The sequence below is a fragment of the Globicephala melas genome, chromosome 14, assembly GCF_963455315.2.
Source record: "Globicephala melas chromosome 14, mGloMel1.2, whole genome shotgun sequence".
NCBI classification, from domain to species: domain Eukaryota; kingdom Metazoa; phylum Chordata; class Mammalia; order Artiodactyla; family Delphinidae; genus Globicephala; species Globicephala melas.
The window spans coordinates 67,632,464-67,656,853 of record NC_083327.1 but is presented as its reverse complement, the minus strand read 5'-3'; the positions used below and the strand labels follow the sequence as shown (position 1 = coordinate 67,656,853).

At 35.4% G+C, this 24,390-nt stretch overlaps 2 protein-coding genes across 3 annotated transcripts in view; one reads left to right on the top strand and one right to left on the bottom strand.

The window, feature by feature from the left end:
* The window catches only part of PEX3 (peroxisomal biogenesis factor 3), a 37,127-nt gene that overhangs the window by 3,579 nt on the left and 9,158 nt on the right, over positions 1-24,390 (bottom strand). Inside the window, exons 3-10 of the mRNA XM_060283627.1 lie at positions 20,360-20,441; positions 13,913-13,956; positions 12,536-12,660; positions 12,162-12,228; positions 12,000-12,054; positions 11,302-11,470; positions 9,644-9,714; positions 7,178-7,300 (exon numbers count right to left, since the gene is read on the bottom strand). Of these exons, the coding sequence (XP_060139610.1) occupies positions 7,178-7,300; positions 9,644-9,714; positions 11,302-11,470; positions 12,000-12,054; positions 12,162-12,228; positions 12,536-12,660; positions 13,913-13,956; positions 20,360-20,441 (736 nt within the window). The remainder of the gene's footprint in view (positions 1-7,177; positions 7,301-9,643; positions 9,715-11,301; positions 11,471-11,999; positions 12,055-12,161; positions 12,229-12,535; positions 12,661-13,912; positions 13,957-20,359; positions 20,442-24,390) is intronic.
* The window catches only part of FUCA2 (alpha-L-fucosidase 2), a 57,657-nt gene that overhangs the window by 29,428 nt on the left and 3,839 nt on the right, over positions 1-24,390 (top strand). Inside the window, exon 9 of one of the 2 annotated variants that reach the window (XR_009558754.2) lies at positions 570-840. The exons of the other annotated variant lie outside the window; for it this stretch is intronic. The gene's annotated coding sequence lies outside the window, so the exon portion shown is untranslated. Of the gene's footprint in view, positions 1-569; positions 841-24,390 lie in introns of those variants that run through there. 2 annotated transcript variants of the gene reach the window in all.

Below are 24,390 nucleotides of genomic sequence, written 5' to 3'. Positions count from 1 at the left end.
ATTCTACCACCTAGAAATAACAACTATGATGTCAATTGACATCATAATTAATTTTTTCCAGTAATTTTTTATATATACATATCTATACTTTTTGTGTTTTTAACACACAACTATAACATCCCAAGCAACACTTGTTTTGCATTTTTATTCACAGGTTATAATCATTTTTCCATCTCATTAAAAGTTCTTCCAAAGTTTTTGTCTGTTTTTTAATAATTATATAGTAATCCATCCTCTAGCTGTGACAATTTATATCATCAGCTCCCTACAGTTGGGCATTTAAGTTTTTGCCTAATATTCCTTAATATAAATAACTTTTTGTATTTACAGTAAATTACTGGGTCAAAGGGTATGAATGCTTTTAAGCTTTAAAATGTATATTGCCAAATGCTCTCTGCTTCTCTAACAGTTTATGAGGATACCTGCTCTATCATGCCTTCTTTCTACATCAAGCATTATCTTTTTCTTTAACCTTCATATGTCTGATAGCTGAAAATGGCATCTCACAGTTTTGCTCTGTATTTCTCTTAATTACTAGCAATGTCAAATGTTTTTTCCCTCTACTTCAGTGAACTGTACTGTCATCTAGTCAGCTGAGTAAGTAGGAAACCTGGGATCATCGGTACTTCCTTCTCCTGCCTATATCCAGCCTCTCCACAATCCTCAATATTTCTTAAATGTGTCTACTTCTCCCCATTGCCAAACCTATCCACACTAGGCATTATCTCTTCTCTAGACTACAGCAATGACTTTCTAACCTGTAAATGCTCAATAAACATTTCCTGGATGAATGAATGAATGAATGTTATGTGTGACTATATATATAATGACTGTTAAATAATGAAACTACTTTTTGTGTGTGGGTTAAAGACTTGATTTATTACATAAAATATCACATTTCATACATTTAAACCTGGGACTACACTAAAATTTTCCTTTTAAATATCATGAAAATGCTGAAGCTATGGTATCTAACTAGTATGCTGTGCTAAGACTTGAGGGAATGCTTTTTTTTTTTTTTAACATCTTTATTGGGGTATAATTGCTTTACAATGGTGTGTTAGTTTCTGCTTTATAACAAAGTGAATCAGTTATACATATACATATGTTCCCATATGTCTTACCTCTTGCGTCTCCCTCCCTACCACCCTCCCTATCCCACCCCTCCAGGCTGTCACAAAGCACCGAGCCAATATCCCTGTGCCATGCGGCTGCTTCCCACTAGCTATCTACCTCACGTTTGTTAGTGTGTCTATGTCCATGACTCTCTCTCGCCCTGTCACAGCTCACCCTTCCCCCTCCCCATATCCTCAAGTCCGTTCTCCAGTAGGTCTGCGTCTTTATTCCTGTCTTACCCCTAGGTTCTTCATGACATTTTTTTTCTTAAATTCCATATATATGTGTTACAATACGGTATTTGTCTTTTTCTTTCTGACTTACTTCACTCTGTATGACAGACTCTAGGTCTATCCACCTCATTACAAATAGCTCAATTTCGTTTCTTTTTATGGCTGAGTAATATTCCATTGTATATATGTGCCACATCTTCTTTATCCATTCATCCGATGATGGGCACTTAGGTTGTTTCCATCTCCGGGCTATTGTAAATAGAGCTGCAATGAACATTTTGGTACATGACTCTTTTTGAATTTTGGTTTTCTCAGGGTATATGCCCAGCAGTGGGATTGCTGGGTCATATGGTAGTTCTATTTGTAGTTTTTTAAGGAAACTCCATACTGTTCTCCATAGTGGCTGAACCAATTCACATTCCCACCAGCAGTGCAAGAGTGTTCCCTTTTCTCCACACCCTCTCCAGCATTTATTGTTTCTAGATTTTTTGTTGATGGCCATTCTGACTGGTGTGAGATGATATCTCATTGTAGTTATGATTTGCATTTCTCTAATGATTAATGATGTTGAGCATTCTTTCATGTGTTTGTTGGCAGTCTGTATATCTTCTTTGGAGAAATGTCTATTTAGGTCTTCTGCCCATTTTTGGATTGGGTTGTTTGTTTTTTTGTTATTGAGCTGCATGAGCTGCTTGCAAATTTTGGAGATTAATCCTTTGTCAGTTGCTTCATTTGCAAATATTTTCTCCCATTCTGAGGGTTGTCTTTTGGTCTTGTTTATGGTTTCCTTTGCTGTGCAAAAGCTTTGAAGTTTCATTAGGTCCCATTTGTTTATTTTTGTTTTTATTTCCATTACTCTAGGAGGTGGGTCAGAAAGGATCTTGCTGTGATTTATGTCATAGAGTGTTCTGCCTATGTTTTCCTCTAAGAGTTTGATAGTTTCTGGCCTTACATTTAGGTCTTTAATCCATTTTGAGCTTATTTTTGTGTATGGTGTTAGGGAGTGATCTAATCTCATACTTTTACATGTAGCTGTCCAGTTTTCCCAGCACCACTTATTGAAGAGGCTGTCCTTTCTCCACTGTACATTCCTGCCACCTTTATCAAAGATAAGGTGTCCATATGTGCGTGGGTTTATCTCTGGGATTTCTATCCTGTTCCATTGATCTATATTTCTGTTTTTGTGCCAGTACCATACTGTCTTGATTACTGTAGCTTTGTAGTATAGTCTGAAGTCAGGGAGCCTGATTCCTCCAGCTCCTTTTTTCATTCTCAAGATTGCTTTGGCTATTCGGGGTCTTTTGTGTTTCCATACAAATTGCGAAATTTTTCATTCTAGTTCTGTGAAAAATGCCAGTGGTAGTTTGATAGGGATTGCATTGAAAAAAGTGGAGAGATTTATGCATTCCTGAAGAGATCAGTCCTTATTCTCCTTCACAGTACCTTTGCAGCATTTTTCTTTTTTTTTTTTGAATTTTTAAATTTAACTTATTTTTTATACAGTAGGTTCTTAACAGTTATCCATTTTATATACATAGTAGTGTATACACGTCAATCCCAATCACCCAATTCATCTCACCATCCCACCCCCCACCCCACCACTTCTCCCCCTTGGTACCTTTGCAGCATTTTTCAAAACCTGTCATGATTTTTGTTTGATGTGTCTCTTTATATGTTAGTGAATTTGTCTTCCACAGAAATTGAAGACAGCACCACCACACAAGGTCCATGTGGTTTCATGCCCACCTCACTCACTGTATTATCCTAGCACTTTGTAAAGGGCCTGGTGCAGTGTGTGCTCAAAACATACTTGTTGACATGATTAATAAAAGTTTCATTCATCCATTGCTATGTCCCACCCCCAATGTCTACTTTCCCAATTCCACCTTCAGAAAGCAATCAAAGTGATCCTACAATATAAATCCCATCCTGTCACTCTCCTGCCACTTTTCTAGTGGCTCCCCAGCATTCTCAAGCTGACAATCATAACCTGTATGTGCTGAATTCTCCAACTTCATCTCACACCATTCTTTCCCTAGTTCCATCCTTTCAGCTGCCACACTGGTCTTCCAGGTCCTCGAAGTGTACTGTGGTCCTCCTGTCTTCAAAGTCTTTGCGCTATGACTTCTGCTCTGAATGTCAACTGCCTCACTCTATCCAAGACCTCATCTTTTTGTTCTTGTTCAAATTATTTCCTTGCAAACTCTACTTGACTTTCCATGTTTGTTCAAATACTTCTATTATATGCTCAACATTCTTTTCCTATATAACACTTATCATAGTTTATGCAATTATGTTTACTGTCTGTTTCTCCTACTAGATTATAAGATCCATGAGGACAGAGACTTAGTAAAGTACTTGATAAATAGCAGATGTTTAATAAACAGATTTTAGATAAATGGACAAATTGGTCATTTCTACATGCTCTTTTGTGAATTATGTTTGTGTCTCTGACCATCTCCTTCTTTGGGTTTCCTTCCTTAACTGATGTGTATATAATGCTATTAACCTCTGTATATGATGCATATAATTTGCAAATACTTCCCCAATATATCATTTGCATTTAATATTGATTATAAAGTTATAAATTGCTTGATCTTTAACTTTTAAATTTTACCGCCAAACATTATTTTATTCATATAAAGTTCTTTACTTTCATTCTTAGAAAAACTTTCTCCATCTTGAGATCAGCTAAATATTCACCTGTTTTCTATCACTTCATTTATGTTTTGATTGTTTAAACCCCCTGGTTTTCGCTTTTGTTTTTGTTTCTGGCTATAAGTATGGTACAGAAGGGCTCTAACTTTATTTTACAATTAGTCATCTTACCATGACTGTCTTACCGTTATTTACTAAATAATACATCTCTTCCTAACTTTTATCATATGCTATATCTTGTATATTTTAGAGCCTGTTTCTGGATTTTATATCGTATTTCACTGATTCATCTATTCCTAGTAACATATTATTTGAATAACTGTACCTTATAATACATGTTCTATAGGGAAAGTATTCATTGCTCTACTTCTTCAATAATTTCTTGAGTATTCTCAGCCCTTTATTCCTCCTTTAGTACTATCAGTTTTTTTTTTTTTTTTTTTTGCGGTATGCGGGCCTCTCACTGTTGTGGCCTCTCCCATTGCGGAGTACAGGCTCCGGACGCGCAGGCTCAGTGGCCATGGCTCACGGGCCCAGCCGCTCCGGGGCATGTGGGATCTTCCGGGACTGGGGCAGGAACCCGTGTCCCCTGCATCGGCAGGCGGACTCTCAACCACTGCACCACCAGGGAAGCCCAGTACTATCAATTTTTCAGGTTCAAAAATAACAAAGCAACCACTCTCTAATCCTCAGTGGATTTTGATGGTACTTTGACCACATTTATAGATTATTTTTTGGGAAGCTAACTTTACAAATTTTAGCTGATTCTCTTGGATTTCTAAGTATAAAATCATGTCACTTTCATATAACAATAACTTTTTTCTCTCCCTTTCTGAAACTAATGTCATTTTCTGAAGATAAGAATTTAACTTAGAAAATCAAGAGTCAACTAACAGTTTATTATACAGTAATAAACATTCAGTAAGTGTCTCTTCGCAAAATAAATATATAAAAATCACTGGCATTCCTGAATTTGGTTCTCAAAATTGTCTCTTCCTAGTCTTACTGCACTGGTTAGAATAATAAAATGATGCTGAATAAATATGACAATAGTGACCATCTTTATACTGTTTTTAATTTAATGGAAATAATTCTAGTGTGTTGCCATTAAGTATAACATTTGCTTTTGATTTCAAATATTTTATTATATAAAAAGGATTTTTTATTTCTAGAAGAGGTTTTATCAGTAATAAAAGTTATATTTTATTGAATGCTTTTTCAGCAACACTGAAGATGATGCTTGTTTTTTGTCCTATTAACTTATTAATGTTATGAATTAGTGTAATAACTTTCTTAATGTTTAAACTTCCTTGCATTCTTAAAATAAACCCTAATTAGTCACAGTCTTGGAGAATAACTAGAAATTCCAGGCTCTGATGTGAGACAAATGTGAGTGAACATCTGGCTTTACTACTCGCTGGCTGCGTGACCACAAATTATTTAATTTTTCTCTGTCTTAGTTTCCTCACCTGTGGCAAGAGGAAGATACTAGTACTTACTTCCTAGGGCTATTTTAAGAATTCAATGAGATAATGTTCTGAAAAATACCTATCATACTTGTATGTAGAAAAAGAAAACAGAAGTACTGGTCACTATTATTACTGCTATATATTTCTGGATTTCATTTGTTTATATTTTATTTAGGACTCATATCTATATTCGTACTTTAAGTGCATAGTTTTTCTTTTACATCCCATGTTTATCCATCATATTTTCTATTGGGTTGTTTCTTGTGATAGGAAAACTTTTAATATTATATATATATATGTTTATATATACACATATATTATATGCACATGTTGTATATATAGTATATACATAAATATATACATATGTAATATATACATATATATGTAAAATTTAATGTTTTATTAGTTTACATCATTTTTCTGTTGATTCTCTTGAGGGTTCTGGATTATTAATTGTAGTACACATAATTAGTGATATTTTCTCTCTTTGCCAATAGTTAAGTATAAACACTGAGTACTACAGGACTGATAATGAGTACTACAGGAGTTCAGAAAAGACTATCAATGGCTGATGTAATTGTAACATAATTTTTATAATTCTTTAGTGTATAAGATCAAGTATTTGTTTATATTATATCAACTATTACAATTCTTATAACTACTCAGGAAATGACTAATACTTCTGCTAGGTAGAGATTATAGTGAAATTTTGTTGACTGGAGCACCTTGATTTAGGGAGTATTTTATAGAGGCTGAAATTTTTTTTTGATAATTTAAAGAACTGCTAAAAAAGATTTTAGGATGATATTTAAATTGCTTCAGAAAATAAATTTTATGATGCTAGGCATTCCAAATCCTCAATGTTAACTGCAAATTATTCCTTTTTGTATAATAAAGATGGGTCCCAGAGAACCGGGCAAATAAAATAATCTTGCCCTGTGTATTTGAGAATTAAATTGGACATTGCACATACATACTGCATATCAGTTACTGTTACCCCTAATTTTAACAGATGAGTTTATAGTCAGTTAACATTGATTTAGTACCTATTATTTTCTGAATTTAACTTAAAAAACTGCAAAAGAGTGTAAATCCTAATAGGAGATTCAAGGTGCTCATGCTGAGATGATAAGAATATAATAAAACCATAAGATATCTTTTGGAGTGTGAATCCATGACTTAGTAATAGTTATGATTAAAATCACTACCAATTGCACTAAATAAACATTCCTAATCCTACAATAAGGGCTGTAGAACTAGGAGATAATTCATCAAGTGGGAATTTAGAAACAAGAATGCTTGGCTGAATTATACAGGCTAATTATGGCTTATAGTACTGGAATAATATAAGAGAAAACATTAAAACTTAAATAATGTTTTCAGTTTTGTATTCTAAAGAGTGAAATCTAAAAAGCCCCAATAATTGAAATTTGGCCTATAGAAAAATAGTTTCACAACTTAAGTACTTTATATAGTGGCAAAATTTTTGGAAGAAATGAAAGTTTTAATATTGAATACTGAAAGAGCTCCTCCTAATGAAGGAGTCATTGGTTGAACAGAGTTTAATTTGTTGAAAAAACAAACATTCAAATTTATCCTCTAAGATATTTTTGTTACCTGGAACAAAAAATAAACACATCCCAAAGCACTATTTTATTAGAACATTCTTTAGACTGATAACATTCTTTTATGTCTTCTTACCTATTCATGGAGTTACCGTGTTGCAGGTCCTGTTCAGTAGGTCGAAAGAACTCAGCCATATTGTCTAGCAGTCTACTAAATCCTCGGTTTAGACAGGTATTCAAAACTGTACTAAAATCTGGACTACACAAAATAAGAGGATAAGTTACCTTTCAGATTTTCAATCGAAAAGGAGACAAATTCAATAACGATGTGGTTACCTTTGACAACCACCAACATTTCTAGTCACAATTTAGTTTTTAGACTAAAACACTATAAAAATATATCAAGGAGTCAATCTTAAAAGTTAAGCATAGGGCTTCCCTGGTGGCGCAGTGGTTGAGAGTCCGCCTGCCGATGCAGGGGACACGGGTTCGTGCCCCGGTCCGGGAAGATCCCGCGTGCCACGGAGCGGCTGGGCCCGTGAGCCATGGCCGCTGAGCCTGCGTGTCCGGAGCCTGTGCTCCGCACCGGGAGAGGCCACAACAGTGAGAGGCCCACACACCGTTAAAAAAAAAAAAAAAAAAAAAAAAAAAAAAGTTAAGCATAAAAAGTGAGCTTATTATTTAGCACAACACAATGAGAATATTCATGCATTTTGCTAGATTTTCTTACATTAGGCAGCACTTTATAAGTGTATTTTTATAAATATCAATAAATAGTATTACTTCTCTTGAGGAAACACTTGAAGAGGAATCCTCTTATAGTCACAGGTTATTGGTTTGCCTTATATACTCTATCATATCATCCCAGTGAGACAGAATATTTTATTAACATGTACAACAGATGAGGAACTGGATACTTGAGGGATGAAGAAATCTGTCCAAAGGTTATGTAATTAGTAAATATGGGAACCAGAATTTGAACCCAGGCCTTTTTGATCTTAAAGTTCAAGCTCTTTTTGTTACATCATGTCAGTACCTCACAAAAACTCTTTGATATAAAGAATAATATATGTATGCTATGAGAGTTAGAAACTGCCTAGTTGAACAGATTAATTCTATCTTCGACATGTAGAAATCTCAATTCAACTCATGAGAGTGGAGGGCTAGGGCTATAAGTTTGGGAATTACTAACATACAGACAGTAAATTAGTAGGAGTATATAAAATTGCTTGGGGCAGCTGAGGATGAAATAAGAACAAATACCTGGGAAACACTAATATTTAAAGGAAAGGCAGGCATAGAGGAACCTAAGAAGAAATGATCTGAGAACTGAGAGAAAAATTAGATTTTTCATTGAAGCCATAAGAGAAAGGAATTTCAAGAAAGCCTTGATCACCAGTGTCAATTACTAGAGAAAGGCCAAGTAAGATGAGCATTACATGTTGACTGGATTTGGGAAAAGTTCACTGATGACCTTTTTCTAGAGCTTCATGGAGTGGTTTGAATAAGAAAAAAGTGGAGATTGCTACTGTAGAAAGTCAAGGGACTAGAACTTGATGAATTCAGATAGTAGAGTCAGTAGCTGAGTTAACCTAAAAATTTGCTGATTTTCTTCAAGATTATGAAAAAATATTATAAACAAAGGATATAATTTGCCCAGAAAACAGAACTAGAAAAAAACTAGAAAAAATGATCTTAAATTATCTTTAGTTGAAAAGAAACTTTGATATTTTAATCACTTAAGATAAAGTGGATGGAACTGGTATTACCACTAAGATTTCACAATGATAGAACTACCTCAACGAGTGTTAAGTGGCTCAATCAAGGTTGACCAGATAGTAAATAGGACAGCCAAACTTGAATCTAGGTCCTCTCGTCTTCTAATGCATAATCTGATGCTTTTTCCATTTCTAACACTCTCGCTCTCTTCTGGGTAATTTAAAATAGTAATACTCAGTTTAGGGAGGATGTGAAATTTTTATCACTCAAAGATTTAGGAACATTATAGACTATCCTGAAAGCGTTAGGGGAAGTAGTTCTCAAAATTGAGTACAGGTGTGTGCGCATACACATTAGCATGTGTGTACATGTGTCTACACCTGAGGCCTAGCTGGAGCTGGCTAGCTTTGGCTGCCAAGAGCATCTTTTCCCAACTCTCCAAGTCAGCACTGAGTGACCTCAAGCTGGTAGTCAGCACTGCTGTGGCTACAATTTGTTTCTGGTCTTTTTTCTTTACAGGGCTGGTTGTTAACCATTTACCACTACACACTGAGCATATGAGAATCACCCTTGAAAGCCTTCCTCAAAATATAAATGCTAACTATCTTCCAGTTCCTTAACTAGTATATCAGAGTCTCTAGGCTAGGAAAGTAGGTGGGGGCAAGGCATGGGTCTCCTAAAAAAAAAATCTTTGCTTCCCTCCCCACCCTAATAAGAGGACCATTAGTTTAGGTAGGAAATCCTACTTAAGGCAGGGGAATAGATTTTAAATTTAATTTTAACAGAATATTATGTTGAACGTTGTTAAAAAAAAACCTATAAAATGGTCATAAGTACATTCAAAAAAGAAACACATGCTTTCTGTTACATGCAGTATACATACCTTTCCAACATGTCTCTAGTTTCATTGAGTAGTTTAATAGTGGTAACATCTCTAGGAGAAAGCCCACAGGCCTGTGAAATTAAAAGGCCACATTTCAGGGTTTCAAATATTAGCACAGGGTTATGATGAAACAAATCATATTAATAAACTCAGGAGTTCAGGAAGCCTAAAAGTCTATGTTCTATCAACAATCAAAAAATGTTAAACTCAAAACACTATAAAGGTTCATGTGCACAGGTAAGCAGTATTTAGAACATGAGTCACAGTAAGATCTTTGTTTATCTGACCCCTCTTGGACACATTTCTAGAATATACTTACAAAGAAAAAAATAGCCTTTGAGGTTGCAGAGGCCAGGGATTTTTTTTCTGTGATTGTTAAAGACTTTTTATCAGGATATGTATGTGTCTTTTCTCATCAATCTAGTTTAGTCTAAGGCTCTGTGTGTCCTTTCAATCTGAAGTTGCAGGTTTAAATTTAATTCAGGTAAGATTTGGTCTATCATCCCTCTCTTCATCCGTTCTTTTGAATCATTTTCTTTTTTAATTCCACTGTTGAATTTTAAAATTTGGAAATTGCTTTATCATTCCAGAAAGCTTTTTAAATACTATTATTGCATCTCCTTGAGATTCTAATTTGTAAGTAAGTTTTCTCCTGTTTCTTTCATTAATTCTGTCAGGTCTGTTCTGCTCGTTCAATTTAGCCTCCATCCTGCAGTTCACAGGGTTTCCTCACATGGTTTGCTTATTTTTTTGGCCTATTCATGAATGCAGGGTCTCTCAGTACCCACAAACATCTATCTCTGGGGTTTCTGGGCAAGGGGGAAACCGGCAGGCAATGAAAAACATGGCAGTCTTTGTTCTAACAGGACCTTTACGCTGAGGTATGGCATAGGGGCCTCTCTGGTCTAAGACTTCTCCAATTGTTAAGTGAGAGATATTCTTCTCTCAACGGCAAAGAATGGATGCAATCCACTTAGGTATAAAATTTTTTAAAAATGAGGTCTATAACATGTACTCTTTGGCATTTTTATTATTCTTAACCAATGAATAACTTAAATCACAACTGGCTGGGACACACCAGTGTATAGCAACACCATAGCTGATAAATGTTAGATTAGGCCTTCTTTGTTTCTCAACTGGATGACTCCTTCAGTCCATTCAGATACTGCCATCATTGATTCATCTTAAAAAGCAAATGTGATTGTGGTACTGGCTTGATTAGAATTTGAAATGGAAGTTCAGACTCTTTATCTTGGCACACAAAGCTCTTTAGGATCTTGCCCCAACTACCAGCTTTATCTTCTGTTACCTGACCTCATACAGAAATGCTCTAGCCAAAGGAACTGAATTTGTCTCCTGTGTTCCCCAGGTGTAATTAATACATCTTATTCATTTTATATTCCAATCATACTAGTGTCTGTCACATAACTAATATGCAATAAAATTCTGCTGAATATCTAAAGTTTTTTCTAACTAGAAGTCAGTTCCATTTACAGTTTGTTTTCTAAATTAATGAGGTTTTATTTAAATTACTGAAATACATGTCTTTCAATCACTTACCTTTCAAGAGACTCAGAAATCTAAATTTTAAGAGATAGTGAAAAAAACCTTAAAAAAAAAGAGTAATTCGTTTGGTTAAATGGTTATGAATGAAGCACCTGAACTGCTAATGGAGTTTCTTCATCTGGCATCATATAATGGCACAATAAAGATCTGGATCCATCGTTATTAATCCAAGAAGAAGATTTATGTTGCTCAACGAGATCTCTGATTTCTTTTAGTTTTTGCTCCAAGTCCAAAAGGGACAAAGAATGTTTAAGAGAAACACTAGAAACAGAGAAAAGGGAATTGGGATAAATTGAAACTATACAACACATCCTATACACACTCTTACCCTAACAGGTTACTACCTGAGATCCTGTTTCAACCAGTCAAACCTGAAACTGCTGACTGTGAAATCACTAGAGTAGATTAAGAAATCAGCTACCCGTTAAGGACCAAGAAAAATCTTGTTGCAGATTTCACAAGAAAATTCCCACTGTATGAACGGGAGTTAAAAGCCTCAGACACAGATTTTTAAAAGCAGGTTTTTTATCTCATGACCCAAATATCTCTGGTTTGTTTGGAAATCAATCAATAAACAATGAAACATTAAATCTTTTCCCTTAGTATGAAAAGGTTGATACTGATGAAGAAAATGGATTCCACAATGTAACACCGCAGGGCTGTGTCCATATTAGGTTAAGAGTTTCGCAGACCACCATTTGTCAAATCACTAGCTTCATTAGAACAATTCGAATTTTTCTTTTATTCATCAGAATCAGTAAGTCAGAAAAGCCAAAGCAAAATGCCTTACCTTCCTAAAATCTTCTGCACAGCTTGTTTAATGACAGTGATCAATTCTGTCAGGCCTATTAAAGCAAAAACAAACATAAAAGCGTTGTTGACTTTTTCAATTCCTCAATACTACGAATGAATGAATCAGAACTAGTTTACAGGTCACGAATAAGAATCTTACCATCTCCAAGGAGGTGTTGAATACTTGATAAATATTGCTGTTGGACATCTGGGGGGGCAAGAACTGTCTGTATAAAACAGAAATAAGGTACCCAATATTATTAGTAAATAATAATATTTTCATTATAACTTGAGCTGAGATTCTTTAGGACCTGGAACAACAGGAAAAATACTATTCTTTAACATAACAAAAAGCCTAGCTTCAAAATATGAAGAATAATAATGCTAAAAGTTTATAATCACATGAAATATAAAGATATTTATTCTATATGAATTATCATTCTATATGAATTATTTACCAAATAAATAATATTTGGTTAAATTTTGAACCTCTTGAAAGAAAGGGCAATATCTACTGAAGTCTATTAAACTTACGGTGCCATTTTTGCCAACTGCTGCATTATCCAGGTAAATATATCCACCAATTATGTTTAACTGGACTCGCAAAAGAACCACCAGCATGCAAGTACTGTACACAGCTACGATACTTCTTGTGAAACCTTTACAGAGAAAAGAAAACCACTTGGTACTAATTATTAAAATATAAACAAATGTGTAAAATCACAAACCATTCCTACAGTTATTTTTTCATAAGATGACTTTAAAAATACATTTGTAATTGTTTCAAGTACAAAAATATATCAATTCAAAACATTTCATAGTTTATCTGCTTAAAAAATGTTTATCATAAATTAGGAATGATCTCTTAATTGAAACAATAACCAAAAAAAAACAATAACGGATATATTCAGTGAAGGGTTATATATTATTAGCTTAGAAAGGAAAAAAAGAAAGGACTGGGAAGCATTAAGTGTTGCAGCCTCAGAACTCAGAGCTGTCCAGGGAGCTAGTCCTGAGCAAGAGAAGAGGGCTGAGCATGGAAGAGCTCCAGCCGTCAATGGCAGGTAAAAGAGGATAAAGGATAAGCCCGTTAAAGGGCTGGAGGAAGGTACACAAAGACAGGGAAACACCCAGAGACCCGGCTAGGACAGCGTGTTCAAAACAGAGGAGAGAGAAAGGTGTTGACTCTTGTGGAGGGGTCTAGTAGGATGAAAATGTCCAGTGGATTTAGCAACACAGAAGTTACTACTGATGCTTGAGACCTCTGCTTGGGTGGAGATACACGACTGGAAACCAGGCTCTAGTATGTCAAAGAGTGAGTAGGAGTGAAGAAGGAAAGACAGGGAATGTAGAAATCTTTTGTATTATACAATGGATGTGAGAAAGTACAATAGCTGAAAGGAAATACAGGGTAGTACAGAAGTTTAGTTCATTTTCAAATAGGCAAAGTTTAAGCATGATTCAGTTGATAAGGATTAGTTGAATGGATAGGAAAACACAGGAATAACTGACAGTATGAAGTTCTGAGACATGAAGATACATCTCTTCTAGGGCAGCTTTCTGCTACAAATTTTTATCGCTAATCAAAGTCTGCATACAATATCAAAGTAAAGTTACTATCTGGGTTGGAGTAAAAACTTCCTTCAAAGTATATATTGTAGATATCAGTACCTAATATGCATATATGTAGTCTAGGACAGGTTTACATATTATCATAACAATACCACCACCACCGCTAATATTTATTGAGTAGTTTCTATGACCATTGATCTACTTGCTTTATGAGAATTATTTAATCTGAAAAAAACTCTATGAGGTAGGTAAAGAAGAGTTACCCACATAATAGAGTACAAAAATTTCCCATTAAAAATATTTTAAGGCTGTGCTGTTGCACAGAATACGCAGGCTTACTTATTATCTTCAGATCCTCCCATATGTCTAGCTTGTTTGAAGGCCTAAAGAAAAATATCAGAAAATAATAATATAGGTAATCTAACAGAAAACTTTGAACTTTACAGCTCTATACTTAATTATATTTTATCACAGGATAACTGCAGAAAACAAAGCCCATAAAATATAGTAAAAACAACTGTAATTTCAGTAACTGATAATAACAACCATTTTCATAGTATCCTGGTGTATATCCTTCCAGTCTTTCTCCTCCTTCTGAGCATATGCATATTATAAAATCATACAGGAAAAGCAGGAATATTTATTTCTTTCCCTTATTTACTGTTTTATAAATAATGCAGTAGGTTCTATAACTCTTCAAAGGTAAGTAATGAAGTATTTTTTGTTTACAAGTATCATTACAAACACATGCATTTAAATGTGTGTTTGATGTGTTTCTACCCACTGTAGCTATTATCCTTACTGATGTTCAAACTGCCCATCTTTAACTATTGTGGGACTATTCAGGTTAGTTCCGAAGTCCTTTTGACACGACCCCTTTTAGTCTTTGACAACTTCCTTGCTCTCTGACATAAAAAGCTGTTCTGGGTTCATCTTGTTCAATTCTTGCTGCAAACCTGAAATCATCCATTTCTCTGAGAGTCCTGGTTCCTAGTAGTGGAAAATGGTAGTCTGAGACTTAATCCTTTGATTAAGGATGTTCATTGCTACTGGGTAGGTCATTATTTCTAAGCCTTTTCAGTAGACTAAGCTAGTAAATATCAATATATGTATGTATTTATTTATTTATATGAACATATATTCAAAGAGATAAAATACATCATGAATTCATATTGATACTTCTAATTCAAAATTAGGACCACTGGGTTTTTTAACAATCTCATTGTTCTTACATCTGTATTTCTTTTTGCTCACACTAGAAATCAGTGAAACTAACATAATTACTAATTTGCTTCATCCCTCACTCTATGAACAACAGTCTCAGAATAGCAATAGCAACAGTGAAAAGAGTTTAAGTTTTTTTTTTTCAATTCTGTATGCTCTAAGAGTATATATCCCACTAAAAACACACAGCCAAATTTCTATTTTTTTAATTAATTAATTAATTAATTTATGGCTGTGTTGGGTCTTTCTGTGCGAAGGCTTTCTCTAGTTGCGGCAAGTGGGGGCCACTCCTCATCGCGGTGCGCAGGCCTCTCACTATGGAGGCGTCTCTCGTTGCGGAGCACAGGCTCCAGACGCGCAGGCTCAGTAATTGTGGCTCACGGGGCTAGCTGCTCCGCGGCATGTGGGATCTTCCCAGACCAGGGCTCGAACCCGTGTCCCCTGCATTGGCAGGCAGATTCTCAACCACTGCGCCACCAGGGAAGCCCTCAAATTTCTATTTTAAAGTCACTTGGCATAGCTTCTCTTTTTGTGATTACAACACCAACTAGATACGCATTTGGGTTAATTTCATTTATTTTACTATTACTTTTTAAACATTGCTTTTTAAACACTAAACATAGTTTTATAAATATGTAAAATATTTATATGGTTCCAAACTCAAATTTATACAACACAGTATATTCAAAGAAGTCCATTCCTACCCACCTTTATTCTTTTTCTTCTTCATAGGTAACTATTAAAAAAATATACTTTAACTTCCCATTGTTTTCCTTTATATAGGCAAATATGTATATATATTCATATCTGCCCCCTTAGATAAATGGTGGCATTCTATACACATTTTCCTTTATCTTTTAAAAAAATATAACAATATATCCTGGGGATCATTCCATAATAGTATAGAGATAGTAGCCATCGTTGTTTTTTTTTTTTTTTAAAAACCATGGCATAGGGCTTCCCTGGTGGCGCAGTGGTTGAGAGTCCGCCTGCCGATGCTGGGGACACGGGTTCGTGCCCCGGTCTGGGAGGATCCCACATGCCGCAGAGCGGCTGGGCCCGTGAGCCATGGCCGCTGAGCCTGCGCTTCCGGAGCCTGTGCTCCGCAACGGGAGAGGCCACAACAGTGAGAGGCCCGCGTACCACAAAAAAAAAAAAAAAAAAAAACAAAACCATGGCATAGTACTCCACTCACTGTGTGTGTATACTATGTGGATGAAGTTCAGGGCTTTTCAAATCACCTTTGTGGTAGGACCAGGTATTTTTCTTATTTCTAATCTGTCACAGATGAACAGTTTGGTAAAATAAAATAAAAATGAATTACTAGAAAAGTCAAATTAAAAAACCACAAAGATACAAAAAATACAATCCCATATTCTTTATAATTATAATCAGACAATGAGTTACCATTACAATTGTGGGATATTACTAGCTTCTTATCTTTCTTTGGCACTGGAGAGACTGTAGAGTTTCAGGTGTCCCTTTCCTAGATGGCACAAGTGTGGTAGATATATGGAGAAAATCCTACCAGGCCCTGATGCAACCTTACGCTACTGTTCAGGCCTTGTGGCAGAACACCATATTTTAGTCCCATATTAAACTGGGAATCAACCACAATTCAAGGGTTAGGTATTTTAATGCAAGTAAATCACTTCTTTTGAATGTTATCTAAGATAAATTTCAAAGTGATTCTTATAGAAATTCTAAATGAAACAAGATAAGAAAACAGTGGTTCCAAAATTTTAACACAGTAAGTGCTCAACAGCAGCAGGCTGTGGAAGGGCAAACTAGGGTGTCTGTCTGGAAACTGTACTTACTGGGCATGATTTTGGTGGGACAGGACCGAATTATAGCCATGCAGGACATTTCTTCATGTTGACATTCACCACTATCAGACTTAAAAGTAGATTTAATTGAGTTATGAGACCTAATGTACAGCACGGTGAATACAGTTGATAATGATGCTTTCGTATACTTGAAATTTCCTGAGAATAGATGTTAAGTGTTCTCACCACACACCAAAAAAATGGTAACTACATGAGGTGATGGATATGTTAATTAGCTTGACTGTGGTAATCACTTTTAATATATACATTTACAAAAAATGAAAAAAAAAAATTCACCTTATCTGTTTTAAAGATTCTGATTCCAGACCTATGTAGAACAGAGGAAAGTACTTTCTAGGCCAAGATTCCTTTCAAATGATTTGTCTGATGGAAACCAACTTCAAGTTAAATACAATCAGACTCTTTAATATTACCAAAATATGTTTAAGAATTAAACTAATCCTTTCAAAGTGTTCTACCTGTCTTGTGATGAAGGATGTTTAAGATCCTTTGCCATTGAAACTACACTGCCATTATCAATCATCAATAAGAATGCCAAATATTAAAGGCAGTGTTGTTTATTTGCTACTATAAAACTGATAAAATAAGACTATCAAACCTTTCATTTATTTCTGATTAGTTATTATCACAATTAGTTCAAGGAGAAAATTAACTTGCTTGACAGGCTTATATGAGGCCGGAGCTGATTGAAAACCAATACAAAAGCAGTCATAGGATTGGAGGCCTTACTTTAATCACACTTTGTAAGGGCTCAGGCGTCTCTTTATGCAAATACTTCTCAAATGGACATTCTCCCCTCCCCCAGCCCCCAAACTGCAAATAGTAATTTCAAATCAAAAGAAAGGAAAGAAAAAATAACACAGAGATGTTTAAAGAGGAAACAGGCAATGAGGAGAACTGTTGTGCATCTTACCCTTCCAAGAATTTAAAAAATTCTCCTGTGTTATAAAGAGAAGAGGGCTCACGCCTTTTCTTTAAAGCTATCCAGGATTACCCATCATTAATCCCTTTGCTCTCTAGCCTCCCACATTTTCTCCCACATTTTGCTTTTACTTTTTACCACAGACTAACCATAGTATGTCTTGAATTATGACAATTTATTTCATCTAATTCCTCCTTTGGATGACAAAGTCTTAGAGAGAAAGAGACCTTATCTTAATTATCTTAAATCCTCCAAAACACAGGGAATGTAGGGCCTTACGGGAAACAGGGTTACCAAGAAAGAATCCCACTTATGTTTAATGTGTGTGTTTCTGTGTTGCTTTTATAAAAGTGTATTCACTTATTTCATTTGTCTTGCCTTCTCAGTAAGACTAAAACTTAAGGCAGTTAAAATTTATTTTTCTATATGTTTCTTCTTTATATAATCACATGAACTAATTTATAAACCAAACCTTACATCCATAGGTAGTAGTAAAAGTGTGTCAGCCTCTAAGAATCATGAAACTAAGGAAAAAATTCTTATCACTAGCATTATACTTTAATCAGATTAAAAAACCTGATCAGTTGGTTGAATGAGGGAATATCTAGGTTATGCCTTTTTTAAAGTAGTTTTCTTTAGGGACTGTCATCATGTTGTTGAAGTGCAGAGTTGTAACTTTGCGTGGATTATGGACAGTCAATAATATGTATTTAAAAGCTGCACTATTGCAAAACGGGTGTATTATCCAGGTACTCATACATTTTTCTTTTACTGTTACTTGATTTTTATTTATTTTTTTAAAATCTATTTTTATTGTTGGCTGCGTTGGGTCTTAGCTGCAGCATGTGGAATCTTTTGTTGCAGTGCGTGGGCTCTTTGTTGTGGCGTGTGTGTGGGCTTTCTCTCTAGTTGTGGCGCGCAGTCTCAGTAGTTGTGGTGTGCAGGCTCAGTAGTTGCGACGCGCAGGCTTAGTTGCCCCATGGCGTGTGGGATCTTAGCTCGCTGACCAGGGATTGAACCTGCATCCCCTGTGTTGGAAGACGGATTCTTAACCACTGGACCACCAGGGAAGTCCCTGTTACTTGATTTTTAAACTTTGTTTTAGCCACTTAAAAACTGTTACGACACAATTTGCTTCGAATCCATTCCAAGTTGTATATTTGTTTTCTAATAAAAAAATTACAATTTATACCCCCATCCAAAAAAAGTACACAAACCAACTGTATATAAATTCACTGTTATTTTGGGAGGTATTGTCTGACCACAGAAAATGTCTTCAAAGAAATTTTCCAGCTGGCTGCGTAACCTGCCTGAGCACTAAATTCCTATCTGCAAAATGGAGTTAATAATATCTGCCTCAGAAGCAACCTAAGTGTCCATAGACAGATGAATGGATAAAGGAGATGTGGCACATATATACAATGGAATATTACTCAGCCATAAAAAGAAACGAAATTGGGTCATTTGTAGTGAGGTGGATGGACCTAGAGTCTGTCATACAGAGTGAAGTAAGTCAGAAAGAGAAAAACAAATACTGTATGCTAACACATATATATGGAATTTAAAGAAAAAAATGGTTATGAAGAACATAGGGGCAGGACAGGAATAAAGATGCAGACGCAGAGAATGGACTTGAGGACACGGGGAGGAGGAAGGGTAAGCTGGGACGAAGTGAGAGAGTGGCATGGACATATATACACTACCAAATGTAAAATAGATAGCTAGTGGGAAGCTGCCGCATAGCACAGGGAGATCGGCTCGGTGCTTTGTGACCACCTAGAGGGGTGGGATAGGGAGGGTGGGAGGGACACGCAAGAAGGAGGAGATATGGGGATATATGTATATGTATAGCTGATTCACTTTGTTATAAAGCAGAAACTAACACATCATTGTAAAGCAATTATACTCCAATAAAGATGTTAAAAAAAAAATCTGCCTCACAAGGATACTGTGGAAATTAAATGGGAGTAATGTATCTAGCACTGGGCCTGGCACAAAGAGACACCCCAGAAAGAGCACTTTCTTTCCCCTGACTACTGGAGGATGATTACAAGGAAAATGAATATCTTTCCATAAGGCCACAATGATTAAAATATATTTAGTGAAACCATTCCCCTCCACCCCCCTTCTTGTTCATTAAAAGAAGCCATTTCCTTCTGGAAGTCTTCTCAAACTAACATAGCATCACACTAAATTACAATACTCCAATACACACTACTCTCCACATACAAGGTCCTATGTATGAAAGTGCTTTGTACACAGTACACTGTCATGGTAAGATAAATTATCATTATCATATGTTCATGTTATATTTGTACTTCATTTTGTTAATGATATAAAATGTCAGTTCATATGCTTTAGTTATTTAAAATGTATGTTCACATGCTTTAGCTAGTACGCTGTAAACTCTTTAAGAATATTAAAGAGTTAATATTTAATATTTAACATTACTGTCGCTTCACAACATCTGGTTCAGGAACACATTCCCTAAGTACTCCATAATTAAATTTCTGAAAAAGTGTCAGAGTGACAGAAGATCTCTTCATATGAAAACCAGAATACATACAAATATTGTCACCCTAAATACTTTGCACACCAAGGTAGAACATAAATAAATGGACAAAATATTAATTAAATGATATCGTAAGTAAATATTTTTTTCTAAATGAGCTTATTATAAGCTCTAAATAGAAAGAAAAATAAGAAAACAAAGACTTTTGAAAAGTATTTCAGTTACATTCTATAAATTTTCAGTGCAATGTATACATGAGAATGGCTGTAACTTGCATTTACCTGTTTTTTAGCAGAGCTGTAAGGCTCTCAGAATTGAGTTGCTGCATTAAGGCCTCTCTCAGTGTTGGAAGCATGGACAGCACTATAATACAAACAGAAAATTAAAAAGGTCACAAGTGATAGGACTGCCTTCACTGAGAAATGCACATTGTTTTAGGCTATATGACAGGACTAGCAACTATCAAGGGTTGGTAAGGAAGGTCAGGGCTTTCAAATTATTATTAAGAATAAAAACCAGTTACATACTAATAAATCATTTATCTGCTCATGTGAAGCAAAATTATGCATATACATGTGATGATCATAGTGATGCAAACAAGTACACGTAGAAGAAAGAATGGGAAGAATTATTACCAAATGTTAACAGTGTTGGTCTTTGGGCTACAGACTATGGATAATTCTTTTTTTTTTTTCCAGATCTTTTACAATAAATGTTTATTTCTGATTCAATAAAATGATCTTTTGTCTTTAGCTATACTTCTTGCTTCACATTTTATTTCTAATTTTAGAAAACATTTATTTCTTAACTACTACAAAGCAACAGGCATTTGTTACGACCTAGACAAAAGTGCATCAGGCTAGGGATTAAGAGCTGCCGAGTTGTAGTTTTGGTTTTGACAATGGCTATTGTTCGAATACCAACATGAAGATACAATAAGATATAATACTCTATGGAAAAAAAGACTGCATGTAATTTACGGGAGTTATTTATTTATGGCTCTATGCATGGTATAAGAAATGTTGGTGAAATGTACATACATAAATTTAAAAACTACTAAAGAAGTAGTGACAACAAAATGAAAAAATATCAAGAGATTACAAATGCTATATTCTAAAAGGGAAAACTTTAGTGTATGATTTTTACTTCTTGACAAGGCAAGATATTAATGACAAGATCCATGTTATTATTTTTCAATAGAAAATTCAGCTTTTAACCTACTCTAAACATTTATTTCAGTGCTGCATTGTGTAGCTTCAGCACATTTCCTCAAGATACATGATTAAATCACCTAAGTTGTTTAGACCACTAACTAAAGTAGCAGCTCAGTCAATGTAAAACGTGGTTTCTCTCTTAGTGTCCGTGGTATATATATCTAGCCTAAACACGGTATTTTATCTTACCAAGAGAAAGCAACACTAGAGTCCTAAATTCAGAAAAAGTAGTAGGGAACTTTAAAGATTATGTGGTATGACAACATGATTTAAGAGGAATCTCTTCAATAATTCTCCTGAGAGATAAGAGCTTCTGACTTTCCACTTCAGCATACTCAATCAAAGACAAGGCTATTCTTCTCTTCTAGCCATCTGTACTAACACTGAACAAATATGTTTCTGTATTGAGTTGAATACAGCTTTCATGTCTTGCTTTAGCCACCTGGTCTCCATGATAAACACCCCCAGTCCAACCACAAATCACAGGACAACCCTTCACCAGCCTTGAATCTGTGTGACCCTGAGCAAATTATTTAACTTCTCTGTGCCTCAGTTTCCTCATCTGTAAACTGGGGATGTCAGTGGATCTACCTTACAAGACTGTTGTAAGGATTAAGGATAAAAGGCATTAGAACAGTGCTTCTTTACACATGGAAATGCTCAGCAAGTGTTAGCTCTTTTTATTATTATCCTTACTTGGCTTCTTCTGACACATGCCAGTTTGTATCTTCTTAACATGTGACAGGCAGAAATGGACCTCTGCTCTGACTACCACAGAGCATGTTATAACTACCTTTGAGCTGAACCACAGACTTTATTACTTCAGTCTAAGATTAAATTAGTATTTCCAGAAGTCACATCATACTCTGGTTCATAACAAGCTTATGTTCAACTAGAATTCCCAATCTTTCCTCATACCTCCTGTTTTTAAGCAAGCTTGGATAATTCTGTATCAGTACAATTGACTTTTAATGCAGAACAATTCTTTTATCCCAGTCTAGCACTTAAACGGGACTAGACTATTTTGCATCCCAAAACTTCATTTGTGGTGTCAGTTATGCATCCAAGCGTTGTGTCATGTGTAAATTTAATAAGCACTTCTCCCAAATCCTTAGTAAAATCATGAAGATGGTAGAGACAATGGGCAGGGCACAGAAGCATTCCATTAGATACTATCTTTCAAGTTGGGGCCAACTTCTTGGGTTAAAAAACTGATTATATTTACCTAAAAGTACTAAATTTTTCTAGTATGTCCATTACATCTTATTCAAAAGAATAGAAATTTAATTATATGATTTGTAACCCCATTATCAATACATATCAGAAAGCTAATCTGGAAATCTTTTCAGTGAACCTATACTTTGGCTCTTAGTGGGCACCATATTTTAGTTCTAACTGCCTGTATCAGCTATGCATTCATCTGAGGGGTGTGATGGTCATGGAAATGTGCCGCTCGCATCTTCTGCTGGGAGAAGCATAATTAGCTGTCAGCTCCAGCTGCCACCCCTCTGGATCTACACCGCTCTCAGCCAATGACAGTGCTTGGTGGGGATACTAAAGCAGGCCCGATCCTGAGGGATCCTCTACCAGGGAACTTAGGCTTGAGGACTCCCGACTGGCCTGCCAAAACTTTCTTAAAACCGTGCTGTACTCAGAGACTCTTCTTACCTAACCTTCCTTCCTCTGCCCATTCTATTCACAACTATCAGACCTGTATGGTGGTCTAAAGGCTTTCCTTGCTTACTTCTCCTCCCTCCTCTTTATTCTGCATGGGTGTTCCCCCCAGTCAGTCTCCTGCACATCTAATCCCATCTTAGCTGTGCTTCCCAGAGCACCTAAACTGACACAAGGGTCCATGTCAAACTAAGATGTATTTTGAGATCCCAGAAGTCAGCATTTTTCATTTTTTGAAAATTTGAATAATAACTGGAAATGAACTGTTCTTAAACTAGTGGTTAACAGTGGGGAGAGGGAAGGGGCAGGGGCAGTACAGGGGTAGGAAAAAAAAAGGATTATTTTGGGATTATATGAAATCATGTATGTGAAACTTTTGAAAACTGTAAAGCACTAAATAATTTTTCATTCAATTAAACAAAAAGAAAAGAAAAAAAAGAAATGGACTGCTCTTATTCTTTAAAAATTCATTAAAATGTCCTTGGTAGTACCACTACATTGAATGCTAAATATTGATTTAAAGAATTGTGTAATTTTTAAAAAGTTATGTTACTGAGTATTTATTATGTACCAAGCACTTTATATGAATTACTGCATTCTCATAAAACATTTATGAAGTGGGTTTTATGATGATCATTTTATAGAGGAAAGAACTAGATTTAGATTTGCCCAAAGACACACAGATATTACAAGGCAAAACTAGGAACGGAACCAGATCTGCCTCACCCTTGAGCCTGTGCTCTTACTTACTGTACCTTATCTGAGTTGCCATTTTACACAGCATTTATGATTAATTTTTGCTTTATAGATTGAAGTATTATTATTTCAAACATTAAAAATCATGGGACTTCCCTGGCAGTCCAGTGGTTAAGACTCTGCGCTCCCAATACAGGGGGCACGTGTTCAATCCCAGGTAGGGGAACTAAGATCCCGCATGCCGCATGGCACAGACAAAAAAAAAAAAAAAAAAAAAATCATACTCCAGCTGAAATGCAATGTGTCTCTTAACCTTCTTAATCCCAGCCTCTTTATCAAATGAGACTGAACTAAAAACAAAGTTCTTCCAACCTTGAAAAAATATTCTACTTTTAAAATTGAACAAAGAGAACCTACCTTTATAAATTTTTTTCTAAATTAATTGTTCTTGAAAGAAATGGTAGAAAAGCATTAAGCTTCAAACAATAACAAAGAAAAACAAGTTTGACATGGATTTGAGAACTCATTCTTCAAGGAGTTATGCCAATTATAACGTAACACCTTGTTTTCTTCAAATATGGGCAGCTGATTTTGTTATAGCATCCTCCCAGTAGGTTTCTAGCTCTGGAGATTAAATTATTACCACTGATTAACCCTGAGTGTATACTATTGTGTTAGACTTACAGGTCTCTAGGTGCCTTGTTAATGTAAGAAATTCTTTACTATGA